Source organism: Episyrphus balteatus, chromosome 1, assembly GCF_945859705.1.
Source record: "Episyrphus balteatus chromosome 1, idEpiBalt1.1, whole genome shotgun sequence".
NCBI classification, from domain to species: Eukaryota; Metazoa; Arthropoda; class Insecta; order Diptera; family Syrphidae; genus Episyrphus; species Episyrphus balteatus.
The window spans coordinates 158781814-158802141 of NC_079134.1; the positions used below are offsets into that span (position 1 = coordinate 158781814).

General features: G+C 31.2%; 1 protein-coding gene across 2 annotated transcripts; it reads right to left on the minus strand.

Moving 5' to 3' along the window:
* Nucleotides 1-1868: 1868 nt before the first annotated feature.
* Nucleotides 1869-18881, minus strand: LOC129906859 (ataxin-2 homolog). Of its 2 annotated transcripts, none has more exons than XM_055982812.1 (4): nt 8794-9067; nt 3228-3593; nt 2831-3164; nt 1869-2757 (listed from the first exon to the last, which is right to left on the minus strand). In XM_055982812.1, the coding sequence occupies exons 1-4, from the start codon at nt 8796-8798 to the stop codon at nt 2404-2406; spliced, it is 1059 nt and encodes a 352-aa protein (XP_055838787.1). In that variant the 5' UTR covers nt 8799-9067; the 3' UTR covers nt 1869-2403. The 2 variants fall into 2 exon arrangements, with proteins under 2 accessions (XP_055838787.1, XP_055838786.1); XM_055982811.1 differs by lacking the exon at nt 8794-9067 and adding an exon at nt 18242-18881 and having other exon boundaries at nt 1870-2757.
* Nucleotides 18882-20328: the final 1447 nt, after the last annotated feature.

Sequence of the window (20328 nt, forward strand, 5' to 3'; positions counted from 1 at the left end):
CCTGAGGTCAGTTCAGATTTCAAATTCAATTTTATTTTCTATAGAATTTGAGATTCGACATCAGATAATTTGCATAATGCAGTGCTGCCAAGAATTTCGGTTAAGTCCCGATGCGTGTTTTTTTTCAGTTTAGCCCGGTTGTAATAAAAAACACACCTCTATTATTATCATTTTACAAGCATAGAGTTGATACTCCTTCATTAAAAATTAATTCATGAAATGAATGTTTTCGAGGTCTTTTTTGTTTTTTTTTTTTTTTCTTATGGAAACTACATTGAACATCATATTTAAAAAAATCTAAACCATTTTTAGATGGCGTGGAAAGCTATTTCCCAAGTCCAAATAAGTGGAGTCAAATAAGGCGAAAAAAAGCGTAAAAGGCTACCTCAAGTTACAGATGTAACTGTTGCTTCTGTAAAGCTTTATACCACCAATATTGTTAGCTGGGTAGTGCATATCTTTAAATTTCCCCATTTTTCAAAAAATTATGGATATTAAAACTTACATGCAAAGGTAACTGTATCATAAAGGGTTTTCGGTAGTAATTTTGCTTAATGTTATATGATAATACTGGTTTCCAGATGAAACAGAGTTTCACCGGAAAGGTGAAAAAGTAAAAACTAAAATACTAAATTTAACACACTTTTTATCAAAATTTTGAAAAAAACGTCCGAGAAAATACTGTCCACCTTAAAATTCTCTACAACTCTGCAAACTTCAAACCGAATTTCCTGTCTCAAACTGTAAGAGACAGTAGAGCTTCCAAAATGAAGCGATGATTAACAATCTGATATTAAAACTCAAGTGAAATAAAAACAAATAACAATAAAAAAATCATTTAGTTTTTATTTCGTTGTTAAAAGTTATTATAAAAATAAATACAAAGTTTTTTTTTTTTTAATTATTTTTAAAATGATATAGTCCACTGATTTTAGGTTTTACTTCGGAATAATAGTAGAGTAACTAAAGCAAATTAATAGGGAACGTAGGTAATTAAAAATACTTTAAAGTCTATAGATTAAAAATTGCAGGTGTTGCCGTATTATTTTTTAAAATTAAAATTAAATTTTTTTTTAACAAAACCATTTTTTTTGCTTAAATTTCATGAAACAAATGATAGCAAAAGATTCTCTAGGTAATTTAAGGAAAATATATAAAAGGCAGTAAGGGACAATCTTCCATCGTTCAAGCGATAAATGCAATTTTCTAACATTCTGACCTCAATCACAAAAAAAATATTTTGAAAACAACGGCAACACCTACAATATTTTAAGATACATTTTTAAAAAGCCAGGAGCTCATTCTTATCTCTTGAATTTAAATCCACTAAATTTGATCAAGACTTTTTGAAAAAATGGTCCTCAAACTCAGAATTAAAAAAAAAATGTTATTAGAAAAATGTAAAATGACTTTTTTCCAAACTTTTTCTAATAAAATATGAATTTATTTAAAAAAAATTTTTGGCCATAAATATTATCAGTTGAATTTCGAAGCAAACAAGGTCAAATATATCACACTTTTGAAAACAAATGAAAAATTACTTCAATTTCAATGGTTTTTTTTTTATTAAAACTGAATTTTTGCATTGAAATAATTAATTTTCTCAGAGACTGTGGTAAATAGGAACTTTAAATTTTTGCTATTTAACTTTCAACAGTAAGGGTTATTAAATGAATAAAAAATAATTTTATGTTTAAATGTTGAACTTAAAAAAAAAAAAATAAGTTACATTTCTTTTCAAAACTTTTATTAAAAAAGTTTTTCGAAAATAAATTTAAGAAAAATTTTTGAAAAAAATTTGTTTTTGTTCACAAAAATCTTCAATTAAATTTAAAAAATCAAAACGGCAACACCGGCAATTTTTAATCTATAGACTTTAAAGTATTTCTAATTACCGACGTTTGAAAAAAAAGATCATCAAAATCTAAGGTGTTAGGCCGGGTTCCCTAATATTGCCAATTTTTGAGCTTTAGTTACTCCACTATAATAAATAAAAAAGAAACAAAAAATATTGTCAAGGTCGAAGTTGAAAAAAACATTTGTAGCATATTATACATTTTTGATGGAAACAGGTAAAGTTTATTTTTTCTTATGTAAACCTTAATTTTTTAAATTTCTCCTCTACAATTTACTATTCCGTCGTTTGAGCCTTTCTTAGACTAATTTCAGTGGATTAAGAGTATTTTATAATTTACATAGATAACAATTTATTTTGGGACTAAAAACTTAAACTAACAACTACTGACGTTACAAACTAAAACAGAAAAAATACAAATATGCGTGTACTTAAGCGAAAAACATATAAAAATGCTTCAAAATCTTTTAAAAAATAAGAAAAATATACACATTGATTGATATTAACTTAACAAAATCAAAGTAAAAAAACAGTGTTTTTTTCAATTCTTACTTCCTTCTTTCATACAAATAATCCTCTTCATAATATCTAGGCGTTGACGTAGGAGCAAACAGTTGAGGACGACGTTGTTGAAGAGAAATATTTATCTCTTCCGGTGTACGATAGACTTGTTGTTGATACTGTTGAGTTGGTGCTTGGGTAATGTACCTGTATTGAGATTGAGGAGTTGGGGATGTCGCAATAGTTTGTTGAGCTAATTGAACAGGTTGGGCTGGTGGTGGGGTCTTTCTGACTTGAGGTTGAGGTTGTTGTTGTTGTGCTTGTGCTTGTGGATAAGTAGGTGCTTGATAGGCAGGCTGTTGATGATGTTGACGCTGTTGAGAGTTAAATCCAATTTGGACCTGAATAAAAAAAAATGAAAAAAATAGTACTCATACACCACAGTGAACCAAAAAATTTGTATTATTTTATTACGGGTTGTCTCTGTTGATGATGAACACGCTGTCTAGTGTCACGTTCCTCTTCTTGATTATCATTTTCATAATAATTCTCTGGATAATAACGATCTGAATAGCGAAGAGTTACATTGGGTTTTGATTGGTGTTCTTGAAGGTTAATTGGTTTGTAGAGATAATCATTCACAATGTGATATTTCGAGGATTGATCACAGATATTGTCATTGGATGGGGGCATGCAAATGAGGTGTATTTGATGGAAAGTGAATCCTTCAGGACAAATCCATGAGTGTCGTTGATTTTCCTGACAATAATGGAATACTTCACACGCTAACGATTCATCAGCGTAGTATCTAAAAATGGAGAAATTCAGATTTTAGAAAATGTAACATTTTAGCAAATCAATGAAACATTACCCTGTTGTTTTACTGTTGCAATTGAATTGTGATTTTTCCAACAAAGTTGTCAAACGATCAGGTTCTTCTATTTCTTCTTCCTCTTCGCTAGCAACCTTCACATTTTTGTTTGGTTTCAAATAATTGGTATTGGGCTTGATGGGATTACGGCTCTGATACAATTGTCGTGGTGGTTCTTCTTGTTCTTCCTCACTACTGTAGTCGTATTGTCTTGATCTGTAAGCTGGGTGGGTTTGCTCTTGTGGGTCTAAATTTTCATCATCTTCTTCAAATGATCTGGGAGAAAATCCTTGAGGTTTAGCTGTTGTTTCGGAGAGTACGCAACCAATTAAGCATGTCGTTGAGACTACAAGACAAAATCTTAACCTGGAACAAAATATAAATTAATTTTATGAATTATCTTTGCTTTAGAAATATAAGACTAAGAACACTGACAATTGCGACGAAACAACAAAAATTTGAAGTTCTATTGGCCATTGGATTTTATCTAACCAGGAAAAATAAATTGTCGCTCCGAAGGCAAAAGATGGAATGGATGGATGGACAATAAACTGAAAATAGTTGTAGAGCTCATTTGGTTCTATCCTTTGGATGATTTTAAATAATATAATTAAGGTCCTATAAATTTTAACATGTTCGTAAAACTGAATTCGTATAAGATTTAAGACATTTCTGACCGCAGTGTTAATATGCTTGCTTCAGGTAAGACGTCAGTTGAAGCATATCCCTAATTCTTTTGCAGTTCGATGTAACAAAGATTATATTACATGAGGGTAAAAACTCAAGCATTAAATTTGAGTGGATTGAGAACAAGAGTATTTTGACTGTACACTCAAATAAAGCTTTCAAATCGCATTTCAAATTGAAAACACAATTCTTAATTTAGCTCAAAACTTAATTGATAAGGTATTGAACCACATCAGCAAACATTTGGATAGTAATATAAATAAACCTTAATCTATGGCTATTCTACAAAGTTTCTATTTGCTAGATAGTTTCTCTGAATTATGTAGTTAGGTATTTCTGGAGTAAACCAAATGTTATCCGTATTCTTCTAGTTCTAGTTTTCAGTGGAAACAAAATATCGAATAATCTTAAAACATGATTTTGGAAGATAACAACTTTTTCATCCGAAGACTCAATAAAATACACACGCTGCCAGTCAATAGTTTGATGTCTGACTATCTAGTCTTGAAATCACGGTAGCTGGAAATGCTATTAGGTATATAATAAAAAATGAGCAATCATACTAAATCATCACACTCTTCCAATTACGCATAGAAAAGAGATAACTCAATATTTTTTACGAAAAGCAAGGTTATGTTTTAGATTAGAATCTATCCTTCATTTAGCACGTTTAGGGAAAATGAAGGTCTTGATTTTTTATCACAGTTTTTTTTTCTTGATTAGTTCATTTATTAGGTTAAAAAAATATCGAAGACAAAGAACTTTCAAAACGACCTAACACATCAACTAATGAGCAACTCTTTAATCAAGTCAAAGATTTTAGTGATCTCATTGGAATATCAGAAGGATCTGTGAAATTCATTTAGAAATACTATTTTCTTCAGAGAATAGTCAAACCTCGTTTAGTTCTTTATATTCTTTTTAACTTTTAACTGACAGGTCATTGAGACCTTAAAAATGTGATCTGCGTCTTTTATAAGATGCAAATACTGAAAATTATGTCGATTACTGCTAATATTACCAAACCAAATCTCAAAATTCCCTATTCTTTTGACTACAAAGAGTAACACGTAATAATTAAGACCTATAATAGTTATATCAAACAAGTATTATAAAGTGTTTTTTTTGCAATAATCGATAACAAAAGATGACACACTTCTTGAAACAATCAAATCCGGTCATTGCCTTAAAAATTCCATCACTCAACATTGAAAACCACCTATCAATGAAAAAGAAGAAAAAAACTAACTAAATTAAATGCAAAATGCCTATACCTATCAATTAATTTAATCAATAACTTTTCCATGCATATGAATAGAGTCAGATATACACACACGAATATAAACTTAAAAAAAAAAGAAAACAAAAAAATGTTTTCGCAAGCTATACACTATTATACCTACCATCACTCTCATCAATAAAATGTCATAATAAATTTCTTAATAATTTATTCAAATTATCATACCGCGCTTGTTATACAAAACGTTCAACTTAAGACTTACAAATGCATTGCGCTTAGCTTTGCGCGCGAAGAAATTAAATGAAATGAAAAGAAAATTTATTCAAATTTCACTTTTATCTTTCCCCCCGCCCCATGGCATAAATACATTACACTGCCATATTCAACCCCATTCATTTGCAAAACCGAAAAAAAGAAATTTTTATTTCTCTATTGTATCCATTATAGATAGTTGAAAGGAAAAATTAAAAGTGCACTGTACACTGCAAAAATAATATCGAATGAATGTAATGTTTTAAGTATCTATGGATGATGATGGTAATTGAAACGTTCGTTGTTGGTCGACTGAACAAAAATCATATACAAGTAGATACAAGATTATCTGACTGTTGACTCTGATGTCAAGAAACTGTCAGTGAAGCGGAAAGAAATTGTATTGAACTGTGTTTGATTGTAAATAGCATACCACAATAAAAGATGACTTAATTTTGTATTCAATTTGTTGTTGTTTTTTTAATTAATAATAATTCGATAGTAAATTATTAATGGATCCTTGCCTAATTAAAACAATTTGACATTTTGTTTCAAACCTTTACATTTTATTGCACTTTCAGAATTGGCAGGATTATCTGGACAAGATTTTGTCTAGAAATGCATGTGAGTAAGCCAACCATGTGATAAGCCTTAATTGGCAGGAGCTCAAGTTAAGCGTATTTATAACCAATGGTAACGTCAGTTATATTAAGCGACTTTCAGATAGTACCAGCAGAGATCATTACGCCACCCGACTTACAATTTTGCTTCTATAAAGCTTTACAGATGATATAGTTGCTTCTGTAAAGCTTTAGAGAAGCAAAATTGTTTGTAGGGCAATATAAACTCATGGTCAAAAGCTCTGCAAAAATCACCAAAGGATACACCACAGAAGACAGAACCTACAAGAAGAAGCATGACGTGAATAGATGTTTCTATCTGCTCTGAACTCAAATGTTTCGACACTATTTTCAATTAAGCAGGTAAATATCACCAGGAGAATAACCTAAGGAAGTGACTACAAGATATCAAAGTCTATAAGATATCATCCATTACTCATAACATAATGGTTCCATTACTAATAATGCCAGCTAAAACAGCAAGTGTATTTGCTAATCACTTTGAGAAAAAACGTTAACAACTGCCTTTTTACACCCTTAATCGTAACAATCACCATCTTCAAAGAGGACCAGGCTAATATAGGAAAAGTTTATTTTGGTAAAGTTCTTCCACGGAAGAACTTAGTTCCCACTCAGTGGGAATAAGATCCACTTTAGTAAAATGGACTTTCTTTACATTTTGAGCGGGAATATAATTAAAAAAAAAGGTGGTTTTAACCCAATTCAAGGATGTATTGAAAACTGCAGAATCGGGTGAGGTAAGGTACTGTTTAGTTATAAAAGTGTTTACATAAACATCCTGTCTGGCGATTTAACATACCCCAGGATGAGTAACGAAGTTGCTTGAGTAGATTTTGTTCCCAATGAGTTACAATACAACTTCAGTGGGTTAGTTCCTGAGAACTTAGTTCTTTGCACGGTTTATTTCTTTGCAAAAGGAACTAAAATTATCCATGTTGGGAACTCTAAGAAGCCAAATGAAAAGGATATGTTACTTTGTACTCAAAAAGTTACCAAATGTTACCATTCTCCTGTTAATTAATGGCTACATCCTATAACATCATGCAAAAAAGCAAAACGTATTTCCTGTTCGAAAAAGACTTTGCTGTTTATGTAAGTAGGTGCACTTATTTTGAGGAAGTTGAACAATTTCTGTGCAGAAATCACATTTCCGGTACGATATTACAATCCGAATTTTCAAACAAGTTCCATTTCAGGAAGTCTGTCAACACTGACCTGTATTTATTATAGCAGCTTCCATACGATTTACCATATCCCTACTGTCAAAGTGTCAACCACTAAATCTAGGACTTTGAAAATGATACTTCGTATCTTGAAAGGGCTTCACAGAAATCCAGTTCGAGAAAACACTTGTTAATCATAAATCCGTTTAAGGATTTAATTTCTCAGCTCTTTCGAAGAACATTCATTCTAAACACGGCACCACATCCAACTTCATACAATTAAACAAACTTTATCTAATGCGTTCTTAAAATTAGGTAACTCTTTGAAAACCTTTTTTGTTAAACTCTTTTCGGATCATCTGAAAAGTTCAAATAAATTTCATAATCTTAACAACCTGGCTGAAAGTTTATTGACAGGTGTCTATTTAAAATTTGCAATAACAATGAGTTCAATCATTATTTTCAAAATTTCATGACATCCCCGGAAATATGAAAAAACATAAAAATCAATTTTTAAAATGAGCACGAACATCTTCAAATTGTACAATCACTTGCATAATGCACCAAAATCCCAAACACAACCATAAACTCATAGAAGTAATCTATATTCATCTTTTATATCAAGAAAAAAATAATATTCACACGCTTCGGTCTCAACTTAATCTCCCACATACTCAGACGTGGGACAGTTTTTTTTTTTTTTCTAAACCATAAAAAAACACATCAATTACACTTCACCTCTAAACTTTAAACCATACTTTAATACAATATAAATATAGTTATATGTAAACCTATACATATGCAGTTTATATGTAGTTATGTTAACCATCTCCCTCTACTCTTTGTCTCGGTGGCGGCACTTAATCCATCGTCTCTTAACATTGACAACCTGCGGGGATAACTAATTACGATTGCTCATGTACCTAACAAAAATATCTGATATGAACATGTACAGAGTGAAGATGCGCAAGCATCAGTGCAATTGCATTGTACGCAAAAACTCTTTAAGATCTCTTCTCGATCGAAAAGGTCATACGAATAAAATTATCAAAACCAGATGCATATTTATTACTTTATTCCATTTTGGATCGTATGGGACAGCGATTTTCTTAACTTATATTACAACCAAACCACGAAAAAAACACTATAAGAGATATTTAAAAATGTTATGAAAATTAAGATGATACCCTTTTTGTGGTTTGAGGCCCAACTATAATAGACATAAGCTCCCATGAGCTTGTTTCAAAATTAAACGAAATGCCATGTTTCTGAAAACCATAATGAACACATGCTTAACGAAAGTTGAACTAACCACGCATATGCGCATTATAGTTGGCCTTAAGGGATTGTGTGTTTTCCTTCACTCGCACATGCCATATTTTGACATTAGTCTATATAAGCTCATGCTGCGATCAGATGTGCTCTGTTCATTTGGAGAGCCCTTGAGAACCCTACCAAAAAAAGCCAATATCATATATCGTTCCTTAACGATATTGCGAATTAAGAATAAAGATTTGCCTTAAAATGCAAACAGGGTAAACTCGGCGAATCCGGAACTAGCTTAAAGTCAATGTAATACTCACTTCATAGAAAGATCAGAATTTATGTTTCGATCAGTTGATCCGCACGTAATTCCTTATTCCATTTTCCAAATCAGTTGGATCTTTTGATTCACTATTTGAATGACACGTAGCAAAACCCAATAGAGTACACATCTTTTTCAAATGCTAATTTATAAAACCAAATCACGTACGTTGCGTTAACTGTGATAAAAGAGCTTCTGTGTTTAGCTTCACATAAGTAAAAAACGCCCAATTTTTAGCTTTCTACATGAATTTTAAGCTCACTTAATTGTGTTATAAAAAGAAAAAAAAGTGCATTGTGACATCTGAAAGAACAACTTTCGTTTTCTTGAGGTTCAATCATATTAGCCAATCATTTAAACAATTAGTGTGTAGAGTGTAAACGTAATAATAAAGCGCCCCTGAAGATGCTGAGAAACTCCAGCGAAACGTCGGAACAAAAATGTATGTTTATTTTTATAAACATACCAAATTGACCAAAAAAACTCAATTAAACTACTTAAATTACAAATAATTATGCTTATACAAAACTTATCTGAAAATGAAAAAAAAATGAAAAACCTCATATAAGAAAAATTGTACTCGTTTTTTTTGGACCATTTTTGAAAACGGCGATTTTTGGCTTCAAGATTTTTCAAACTAGACTCCTTTTCAAAAACCTTTCTGGGTTGCTATGAGCGAAAGATTCTACGGAGAGTGGAGGAAAAAATACAAGCTGATCAGAAGTTGATAATTCAGCGGTAAAATTGGCTGAGTAATGTGGAGCAATTGAACAGCGGTGCACCAGCACGTTGAGTTTTAGCATCCAACTCCGATTAGAAACGTGGAGGAGAAAATACTTATCTAAGGTTAAGGTGGCGTGCTCAAATTGGAGAACAACCTTACACAACTTGCTATGCGCAACTGGAGACACAGCTTGCTAGTGACTAAGCTGGCCGAAGAAGCTTTTATTGGTTAATTAAGGTTAATTAAGTAAGTATTCATGGTTTAAAAAGATCTAAATAAAACAATAGACGTTATTGGATAATTACTTATCCAGGGCATAATAAACTCACAGCAAGAATCAGAGCGAACTGAACAAGCAAAATCTTGACTTTTAGTGCTTTGGAAATTTTGTGAAATCAGCTGATGTATGAGTTGCGTTGAAAGTAGACATAACACCTGTTGGTTGATAGTTGATTTTAATAAAACTAAGATACTTTGCCGAAAACCTATTAAAGTTTGAAGACCCATCTTTTTAACTTTATTTAGGATTTTTTTTCTCTCAAAGAATTTAAACAAAATAAATTATAACTCTTTGTTAAAAAGTACTGAACAAAACCAACTCATCCTATTTACTCTCTGATGACATAAAACACACAGTCAAGATCCACATTTCAACAAAAAGACACTCAATTGCATCGATATTCATCTGACCATGCTGGCTGTTGCGTGTGCATTGTTTATGTGGCTATTATGACATTTTATCCACGCTAACTATTTTTTTTTTAGTTTAGACCACATGATCATAAAGCAAAATAAATAAAATGCACGACTGGGGCCGCACGTACTTGCTCTTATGTTATCATACATTTTATGTCAAAGCTTTTTTGTAAAAATATTTTGAACTGGTTATAATTTGATTTTTTACGGAATTTCATAAGAAATGCAAAAATATGTAATTTTTTTTTTATAATTTCTTAAGCCATATTTCCGTTATCCGTGTTTTTTGAGAAAAACTAAAAACGCAATTATGTTAGATTTACGTACAACATTACGTGTATTAAATTTAATCAAAATCGTTAGAGTCGTTTTCGAGAAAATTGCAATAACTCATTAACGATGCACGGGAAGAGCCGACATCGGCGATTTAAAAAAAATTTTAATATCATATTTTCACTATACGTATTTTTTCAGAAAAACTAAAAACGCAGTTTTGTTAGATTTACGTACAGTATTACGTGGGTCAAATTTAATCAAAATCGTTAGAGCCGTTTTCGAGTAAGTTGCAATACCTCGAACACTTTGTATGGGAGGTATATGTTCTAAGCGAGATATTAAAAAACAAAAAAAAACAAACCTTGGAAATTACGAAAAACTCATCTGTACCAAATTTCAAAAAAATCCGTCTACCCGTTTAGGCTGCAGCTTCATGTACACCTTTTTTTGACGACGCACAGACGCACAGACGCACCGACGCACAGACCGACGGACGTCATGACGAAAACCACTTTTTCGGACTTCTCCATCATCGTAATGTTAGTTTTGATTAAAACCTCGAATTTTTTTTTTGACACGAAACCAATACTTGCCCTATAGAGCAAGTAAAAACGATGGAATTTAATGTTCGGTCGTATAACAACAATACCGGTTATATATTTAATTTTTTTTAATTTAACATTTAATTATGTACATTTTTTGTATAGCTCCATTGGTTACAAAATAAAGTAGCTATAGCGAAAGTAAAAGTGTAACAATTGGTTAAATTATTATCTTTATTTCTTTTTAACCGAACATTTTTTGATCAATCGCGCGTGCTATATAGCTTGCAAAACGACCCAATAGAGCTGTTATAAGAAGAAAGAAAATAAAAAAAACACTAACATGTTTTGCGACTTGCCAGCCTTAAATCAAAATGAGAGCACAAACTGTTCCTGATTGGAATCCACTTTTTCCTTTTTTGACATTAGTGTGCGGTCTGTGTGCACAGTGCACTTTCAAAAAACTAAAAACAAACAATTTTTACGTGTTGCGCGAGGATTTCAACGCATATTATATTGAAAGACGACTTGTTTTAAACTTGTTGTTATGAAATCACTGCACTAGATATTAGACATACGTAATCCGAAAAAAAAGCCTGATCTTGTATTAATGTGGTGTGTGCCATTGCGCTGTTTTAAGGCTATTGATGCTTTTCCTGATATACCTACATTTCGGTTTTTAATCAAAACGATTGAGCTCCTTTGAAACTGTTATAAAATGTATTTGATTTACTTTCACGTTCCATCAAACCATAACAAACGGGCTTTTTTAAAAAGTTACATAACACTCTTTTGGATGGATTGAAATCAGTATTTAATTAATTCAACAACAAAATTGGGTGGCGCTGGCTGGCGGTATTACGATGAAATATTCATCTATGCCAAACATTGTTGCAAACAATTTTCAATAAAATTGTTATATTAATTGTTAAGTACCAACTTGAGCATTTCATCCTTGTGAAGAGTGCCACACCTTGTCTGAATAGTTTGGCAAGTGCGGGGGTTGTTGTGGTTTTTTTCTTTTGAATAGACTTAACTATCAAATTTTAAACCACAAAAGTAATGAGGCTCTCTTTTTAATCAAGTTGTATTGGTAGCAGATTACATTTTGAGCAATACCTACAAATAGGTCTCGGATTACGTGGGCCAGGGTCAAGTGTTTCAAATTTAATCTGAGATAATTGATACTTATAATGTGCTCTTGGAAGTTGTTTTTACTATTTTTTTTGGGCTTACAATGGTTATATTTCGAAACAAGGGCTTTTGACTTTATTGACTTTTTTATAGATCTTATTTGTTGTCATTGAATTAATTATATTGTAACTAAATGGATTATAATGGTCCACACAGGACGCCTAATGATATGTTATTTAAGCCTTACCATCAAGTGAACAACATAGCAATTAGAGGAGTAATCGTTTTTGTATCTTATTTTAATAAAGGTTTTAAATAGTCGAGTTTAAATCGAGAAAAGTTTAGTTTAGTTTGAGGTTTTGTTGTTTATAAATTTAATTATATTTGACTTGTCGTAGAAGCTTAAGGTTGAATTTGTAAACGTCACTGGCGTCAATTCCTGTAAGTTCAGAATAATCTTAAGCAATTGCTCAAGCGAAGAGTATTTTCAAAGTTTAAATTAGGATGAATTGACAAACAAATTACAACAACAAAATGTTCAAAGAAAACGCTCGAATGTATTCTAGATAATACATTGCATTGGGTTTAAAGTTATTTTTTGAATTATTTTTATTTAAACAAATAGTTTCTCCCGAAAATTTCAAGACAAAAACCAAAAACGTTTTTACATTACCTAATCACGCTTTACAAAATCAGCCCTCTCCTAAGATTCACGTGAAAATTTTTTCACCAGAAATATTTTTGTTCGCCCGGAATTTTAAAATCTATTGTGAGTTTGCACTAAACTAGTTTCTTGTTCGCCGCCAACCTTTTTGAATAAAAGTTCAAAATCCGCGGAGTTTTCCAAAGGTGAACAACTTTTTGCCCGGAACTCACAATATAGAGTAAAATTTAATTTTTTTTTCGGTTGGAATCTTGTTCATGTGAAACTCACGATAGGGCTGAAGGTTTCCTTCATTTTACATTCAAGATTTGTACATTTTTTCATCAGTTTAAACATTAACGTTAAAAGAAGATCATGTGAGTGAGGTTTTGTAGTTTGTACTTCACTTGCCTCTAAAATTGCTTGTTCAATATATAAGAAGTGTGACGAAAAAAAGTTTTTCAATCAAAAAGAAAATTTACTAGACTAAGCAGAACAAATAAATGGAACAAAGGAGTCCGATGATCGGATTGACATCCGTAGAACAGCTTAAACTCTAGCCATAAGAACTGATGGTAGCACCTTCAAGTTGTTTCGCTTGTTGTTGTTCAAAGATAACAATAGAAGAATATTGATTGTTAGGGAAATCAATTTTTTCAACAGCAATATTTTTGAAGTTAATCTATGAATGAAAACAAATCTATGTTTCCGTCTCTTGTAAAAACAGCGTAAAAAACAGTTAGGCCTTTAAGGCTCTTACGGACTCATATTAAGCATTGCGTTTAAAAACAAATTCCAACTTGTTTTACAATCACTTTAAATAAATAAAAATATTGTTAATTAAGTAATAGTACACATTATGCGAAGGCTAACTGAAACTATCTACATGAATTTGTTTCTGTTTAAATGATGACTTAAAGTTTCTTTATAAAGAAACTATAACGCATAATCAACTTCCCGTTACAATATGCTTTGATTTCACATGACACTCTTCAATACCCCTTAATTTAAAATGTTAATTAAGTTAAAATTATAATGCATCATCGCATAAAATCACAATATACCCATTGATGCTCTATAAAAATAAAAATAAATCCAGTAGATAAATCTTTTTTTTTGTTGTATTTTTTATCAATCAATCTTTTCTCTTGTCTTCCGCATTAATATCTATCTCACTTGTATTACGCCATGATTTCTTTTTTTTTTGTTACTATGCTTTTTATCGGTTCACTACGCACATCTTAATTGAGATTTCTACATCTCGGAAACCACAAGATCGCGCAATATACAAGAAGGGCAGAACATTAAAAGGTCGGTGTAAACGAAGACACAAAGATGGTATAATTACATTGAAGGCTTTAAACAAAATATTCAAAAGAAAAAGTGAAACATTATTTAAAATAATAATATGTCCGGTACAATAAAGAGCAATTAATGCAATGGGTATTTTGGTAACGGTTGTATTGCGAAAGTAAACATACAATTTGATTTAAATAAAGACACAAATTGAGTTAAAAGTTCAAGGGATTAAGAAATGTTATTGAAATTATTTGTTTTTGCTTGAATCAGTTGACAGTTCTTAAAAAAAAAACGTGGGATTTTAATCTAGAGTCCTTCTTTGGGAATGACAAAAACAGAAAAGTTAGTAATTCAGGTTTTTATAAGCTTAAAGTTTCATTAAACTAAATAAGGAATGCTTATAAACTCGTTGAACTCAACAATAACGGATTATCCAATCATTAGGTAGCTTAATTGTGACTAAATATAGCTATTGTTATAAGATAACAAAATCGAAACTTCTCAACTCTTTTGAAAAAAAAGTTCTAACATCAGCTCTTTCGTTTAAATCATAATTCATATTATTACTCTCATATTTGTCACAATTTACATTCAATTACATTTTTCATTCTTTCTTATGATTCATAAATCGTGCAATAAAAAATCTCAGTTATAAAAATCAAGGTAAAATTCGCCTACACATTAACACCATTCACACAATAAATTAAAAAACTAAATTGATGTGAACTTACTTAACGGATCTCATTATTTAATGAAGAGTTTTTTTTTATAATGACTTTTACTTTCAGTAAATAATTAAAATGATAAATAAGGCATTAAATCAATTAGTGTGCACATTAAAAGCTAACTGTAAACGCATTCACTTTAAGGTAGTTAGTAACAAAATATGTATTTTAGTTAAGGTAAAAAAAAACTATAAAATAGTTGTGACTCAATAATGCCGGGTAAATATTTTTTCCCAATTTGAAATCGCAATTTATTTTAACTTGGACACATGTGTCTTTGATTTCATCATTAGGTTTATGGGAAATATAAAGATTTGATCAACAAACTCCTTAAATGTGTCATTTTTGATCATCATAAAATAACATTGATGTTTCGTAATTTGTAAAATAAGCAATGTCTATGTTATTTTTTAAGATTGACTGCTTTAATTTGGTAAGTGTTGTTTCAAGTGTTATTATTTTTGCAATTACATTTGTCCCGGATATTGTGGAGTACTTCAATGAATTTATTTGTTAGTTTTGTTATATTTTTCGAGTGTTGATTTTTATTAACAAGGAAATATTCAGATAGAAAAATAAGAACTATTCTCATTGGAAGTATAAGTTCCTGAGAAAGGCCTTCAAAAATCAGTAAAACAGTAACTGACTATCTGACTGACTGACCGATAAGTGATAAAAGTTATGAAATAAGTACCTACAAGGGGCGTGGTAATCCCATTATGTCTGAATTATTATTTATTAATGATAACAAAATTTCTGATAATCGTAGTCTTGAAACTTGGGAAAACAATAGCGCTGATATTAGAGGCAAAAATAGAGAGCATAATTTTACAATTTTTACCCAGTGGTACATATCATTTTGAGTATGTGAGCATTTTTGATACCTAATCATCATTAAACCATGAAATTTAACAAGTTATAGTGTTCGTGAATTTATAGATTATCATTATGAAGAGGAGTAATTTTTGAATATTGTTACGATGATTGCCAACTATTTTCATCGTAGTTAAGGAAAAGAAAAAGAACTGACTGTTTTGGGAATCTACTCATGTGTGGGCTTGGCGAACAAAAAAACAAAGTTTAATAAAAACTCTGAACCTTAATTTTCCTTGGACTTTTTTTCTTTTACCATAAATTGCAATTGTAGCAGAATCGCTAAAATCTTTCGAATTTCAATGGAGTCCACAGACAAAATATTATTATTTTTTTGTACACTTTGCCACTTATTACGATGTCTTTGGATAAAGATGTCATTTCATTGGAGTCCACCCAATATTTCAAAGAATGGAAAAAAAGGTAGATCATTAAAAGCACTACACCGAAAAAAGACGAATAGTGATGTCACTTTTTCTTCAAGAAATATTATCACATTTTGAACGCTTCTTATTTCATGATGATAATTTGTCTTGATTAGGTTTCATCATTTTTCGAAGCCTTCTTATTTTATAAAGACACTTTTTCTTCATGAAGTTTTATCACTCTTTGAAGCCTTCCTTCGCCAACAAATGTTAAATTAAGCTCACGTATTCTTTAAAACAAAATGTTGGTCGCTATGAGCTCTTGTAAAAAAAAGGCCAAGTGATTTAGCATTTCGAATGTGATTTAATTTGGAATGTCAAGTTTTTACAAGAGGCAGTACACCAGAAAAAATGTATAGGTACTAGAGGCTGGATTTGAACCCAAAACCTTGACGTTACGGTCTATCGCCCTAACAAGAACGCCACAGAGTAGAGTAGACAGTCTTTGGTTTTCTTTTTTATTTTTACTATATTTTCGACTGCTTTTATTTGCATCTATAAACTGTATTTAGACTAAAATTTTGTTTATTTGTCTAGTCACCTCTGCGTAAACTCTCAATTCAGGTTCTGTGCAGAACTTAGAGCCGTTTGCTGAATTGAAACTTAAAAATTTAAGTTCTACATAAATCCTTATGTGACAGTTTACGTAGAGGAAAAAGTACGGAATAAGAGTTTATGTTCCACATAAATTATTATTTAAGTTTCGATTCAGCAAATGGCCCTTAATTCCTTAAGCAATTTTTTGAATTAATAGCTTAAAACAAAATATTTAATTTTAACTGAGAAAAAATAAATTAATTACACTAATGGTAAAAACAAAATTTCGGGAAGACATTTTTAAGAAATATGCTCTGGAATCTAAAGAATTTTCGAAAGTTTTTTATTTGGTATTTTTAGTCAGAAGAGAAAATCATTTTGTGGTCTGTCAGTTTACTTTGAAATTTTTCAATCTGTCTATAAACAATAAAATACCATCAAAAACTAAAAAGAAAGAAATTTTTAAGAAATTTCACAAGATTTATCGCCAACTCAAAAAAAATACACCAATAATGGTAATGAAGATCACAATTGATTTATTAGAGGTTCAATAAAACAAAGTTATATTGTGATTATGCCATCGTCGTTGTATAGTTGTAGTACCTACTCTATTGCGAAAGAAGATCTTTTTGAACAATAGCAGTTTCGGATGCATATTAATTTTCCACTATTTTCACATGCAACACCAGCTTGTATCTTTTCCTTCTATTTTTTTTTTTTTTTGCATCACCTACCTCATCTCAGCAGGTAGCTTAGGTACATACCAAGTTTCACTTCAACTCAAAAACCCTACGTAATATCACTACTTGTCAAACCAAACTGTCTTCAGCATCGTCATTCTTGAAATAAAACATAAATAAAAAAAAAAAAAACAAATCAAACTCCCACATTTTCCACCTCCTCGTTTATGTCTATAGTTTTATGAAAATTTTTAATATCGGCTTAGACCTTTGTTTTTTTGTATAATTTCGTTCACTATCCTCACTTTAAGACTATAAGTTTGCACAAACTTTGTTGTTTTTGTATTCATAAGCTTCCAGTTCAATAGATATAATCATGTAGATTCGTATAGCACATATAGTACTAATAATAATATTTCAATTGAGAAGTGCAACAAAAATAAATTAAAAAAAAGAAAAAACAAATATATACTGAGATGCTGAGAAGCATCATGACACGAGAGATATCGAAGTGGAGGAGTATATAGTCAAGAAAACCTGTGCTAATGGTGATTCAGAAGATACGAGTATAGGTACTAATATATCCAACTCAATGGGCCAACATACAGCAGCGCATCAGCCAGCCAGCAAGCACCAGCATCTTCTCAGAGTGCAACTATGTACATGGCATTAAAGAAATAAAAATCTTTTTAAATTAATTGGAGAAGTTATCGCGAAAATTTCACATCATGCAAAGTGCACTGCACATACCAGTTGATGCACCATAGCCAACTTGTGTTGGATTATATAATTGCAAAACATATTTTTTGTTTTTTTTTTTAAACAGAAACAAGAAAAACATAGTGAAACTATCCAAGATAAATAAAATTTTAAGAAGAAAAAAAAAACTTACAACATTGTGAAATATTATATTTTTCTGAGTTATCCTCTTGAGAATCCAACAAAATCCTTATTTTTTCTAATCCAATTTTTTATTCGAGAACGTTCACTTTGAGTTAAAGTGTGGTTAAAAATAAAATTCACTTTTAAAGCCTTGGTAATATTTTTTTGGGGCCTTTTTTTTTTTGGTAACACGAAAATAAATTCCACTTCAACACTATACAGTCGGTCAGAAAAATATATAAAAATAAAACAACACAATCGAATGCAGTTCGGTCTGCCACTACGGAATCAAGTACTAAAATGAATGGATTTTGTTAGGTCTTTTATGCTTTATAGTTGGGGGGACTTCGAACCATACACCAACGAAGACGACGTAGACGACGACGATATACGACGATCGATACACAGAGGTCTTAGAGCTGGGCTGCTCTGCAAAAGTTATGGAGGTGCATGGAAGCGAAGAAATTCGCTCAGTATGCTTGCTTGTTTTTCTATAGCCCCTCCAGCTACATAGTGTGGGTACTTACTTGGTTAGAGTGGTAACAAGTAACAATGAACAATCTGTGAACTTGCCAGTTGTGGAGTTACAAATATTACAAGATTAAGGCGCTGCAATAAGATGATTTTGTTTTAACTCAATTCAAGATTGTATTGTGTTGAATTTTTAATTATCCTTGAATTATTCCTGCATTTTGAGATTAAAAAAAAGCTCGTCAAATTGCATGTTTTTGTGACAAAAAGAAGTTAGAATGCAAGGGGTTCCCTTTCCATTTATTTATCAATTTATTTCTTTTGTTAATAAACTTGGTTTATCTAAATATGAGACGTTCAAAATAATAATAGGTCAAGTCCATTTAAAATTCGTGCATTATTCGGAACTTTGAGAAGCTTTTTCTTTTGAACTTAAGGAACATTGAAATAAATGTTTCTCAGATCAATAGCTCTATATTTCTAAAATTCCTTTTTTTTATTCTATTTTAATATAAAATGAAACCCTTAATTTTTAAAACTTTAACACATCAAAGCTATAAAGAAGTGAACTTCACCCATTTTTATTCTGAACGCCTCATATGTCAAATAGGGTGGGATTACACCATTTTTTAACTCAAGAAGGACCAGATCGATTTGTATGATCTTGGTTTGTTCTATGTTGGATTTGTTTATGTCATAGGTCATTTCGAATACAATGCCATGTCTAATAGGAACATGACAGAAACAAAACACTCTTAAAAAAAGATAATCGCATTGTACACTAGTTTTAAGGTGGTGAAGGCTGGAAATCGAACCCAGACCTCTGACGTCATGGTTTATCGCACAAACCATTTCACTGCGGAGTACTAAGGCTTAGGTTTTATTAAATAGATAACCAAAATAATGTTATGCGAAATAATGAAACTAAAGATTGAGTCCCAAAAAAATAAGTTCGCTGCTCAACTCTTTTGTTTCAAGTAAAGCTCTGGCCATTTATTGGCTGCTTACCCATCATGTACGTTTTAGTTTACAAGATAGATTTTTTAATTAAAAAAGTGATAACATGAAAAATTATTATGTTTCCGTCAATAAAATGGGAGATATTATTTTTGCCGTTTTTCCCCATGTCTGCTCGCGCGAGATCAGAAACTATTTCTGTAAGAGTTTCCCATTATCAGCTAGTAGTCACGTTGTAATAAGGATACTGAACGGCTCTTTCAGAGTTCAAACTGCCTTCGAGCTTTCGTCTAAGAACTCCACATTCAACAAAAGCCAAGTAAAAGTAGGTACCAAATAAAAAAAAGGTAGTACACTGTACTAGATTTCTACTCATTATTAGTCTGCCACTTCCAAAGTAACACAGGCATTGGAAAAGTCGCAAACTTTCCAAATGCACGTTATACGTTTCATACACTACTTTATTAGGTCCAACAAAATTTTTCAAAACAAATTGTCAGCAGCAACCGTAGCTTCCAAGAAATGTATTTTGTGGTACCTTATCCACAATTTCTTGAAAGTTCGATCGCCCATTTGCAAGTATTTCCAAATGAAAAATTTATCAGCATTGAGGCAAATTTTTCAGTGGTTGAGGCTGCAGCTCGAGATAGAAACATATACAGACAGACA

Coding starts and splice junctions, on each gene's coding strand:
- LOC129906859 (XM_055982812.1), bottom strand. Junction 3,165..3,227: donor TGCAACAGTAAAACAACAGG/GTAATGTTTCAT, acceptor CTCCATTTTTAG/ATACTACGCTGATGAATCGT. Junction 2,758..2,830: donor ATCATCAACAGAGACAACCC/GTAATAAAATAA, acceptor TTTTTTATTCAG/GTCCAAATTGGATTTAACTC.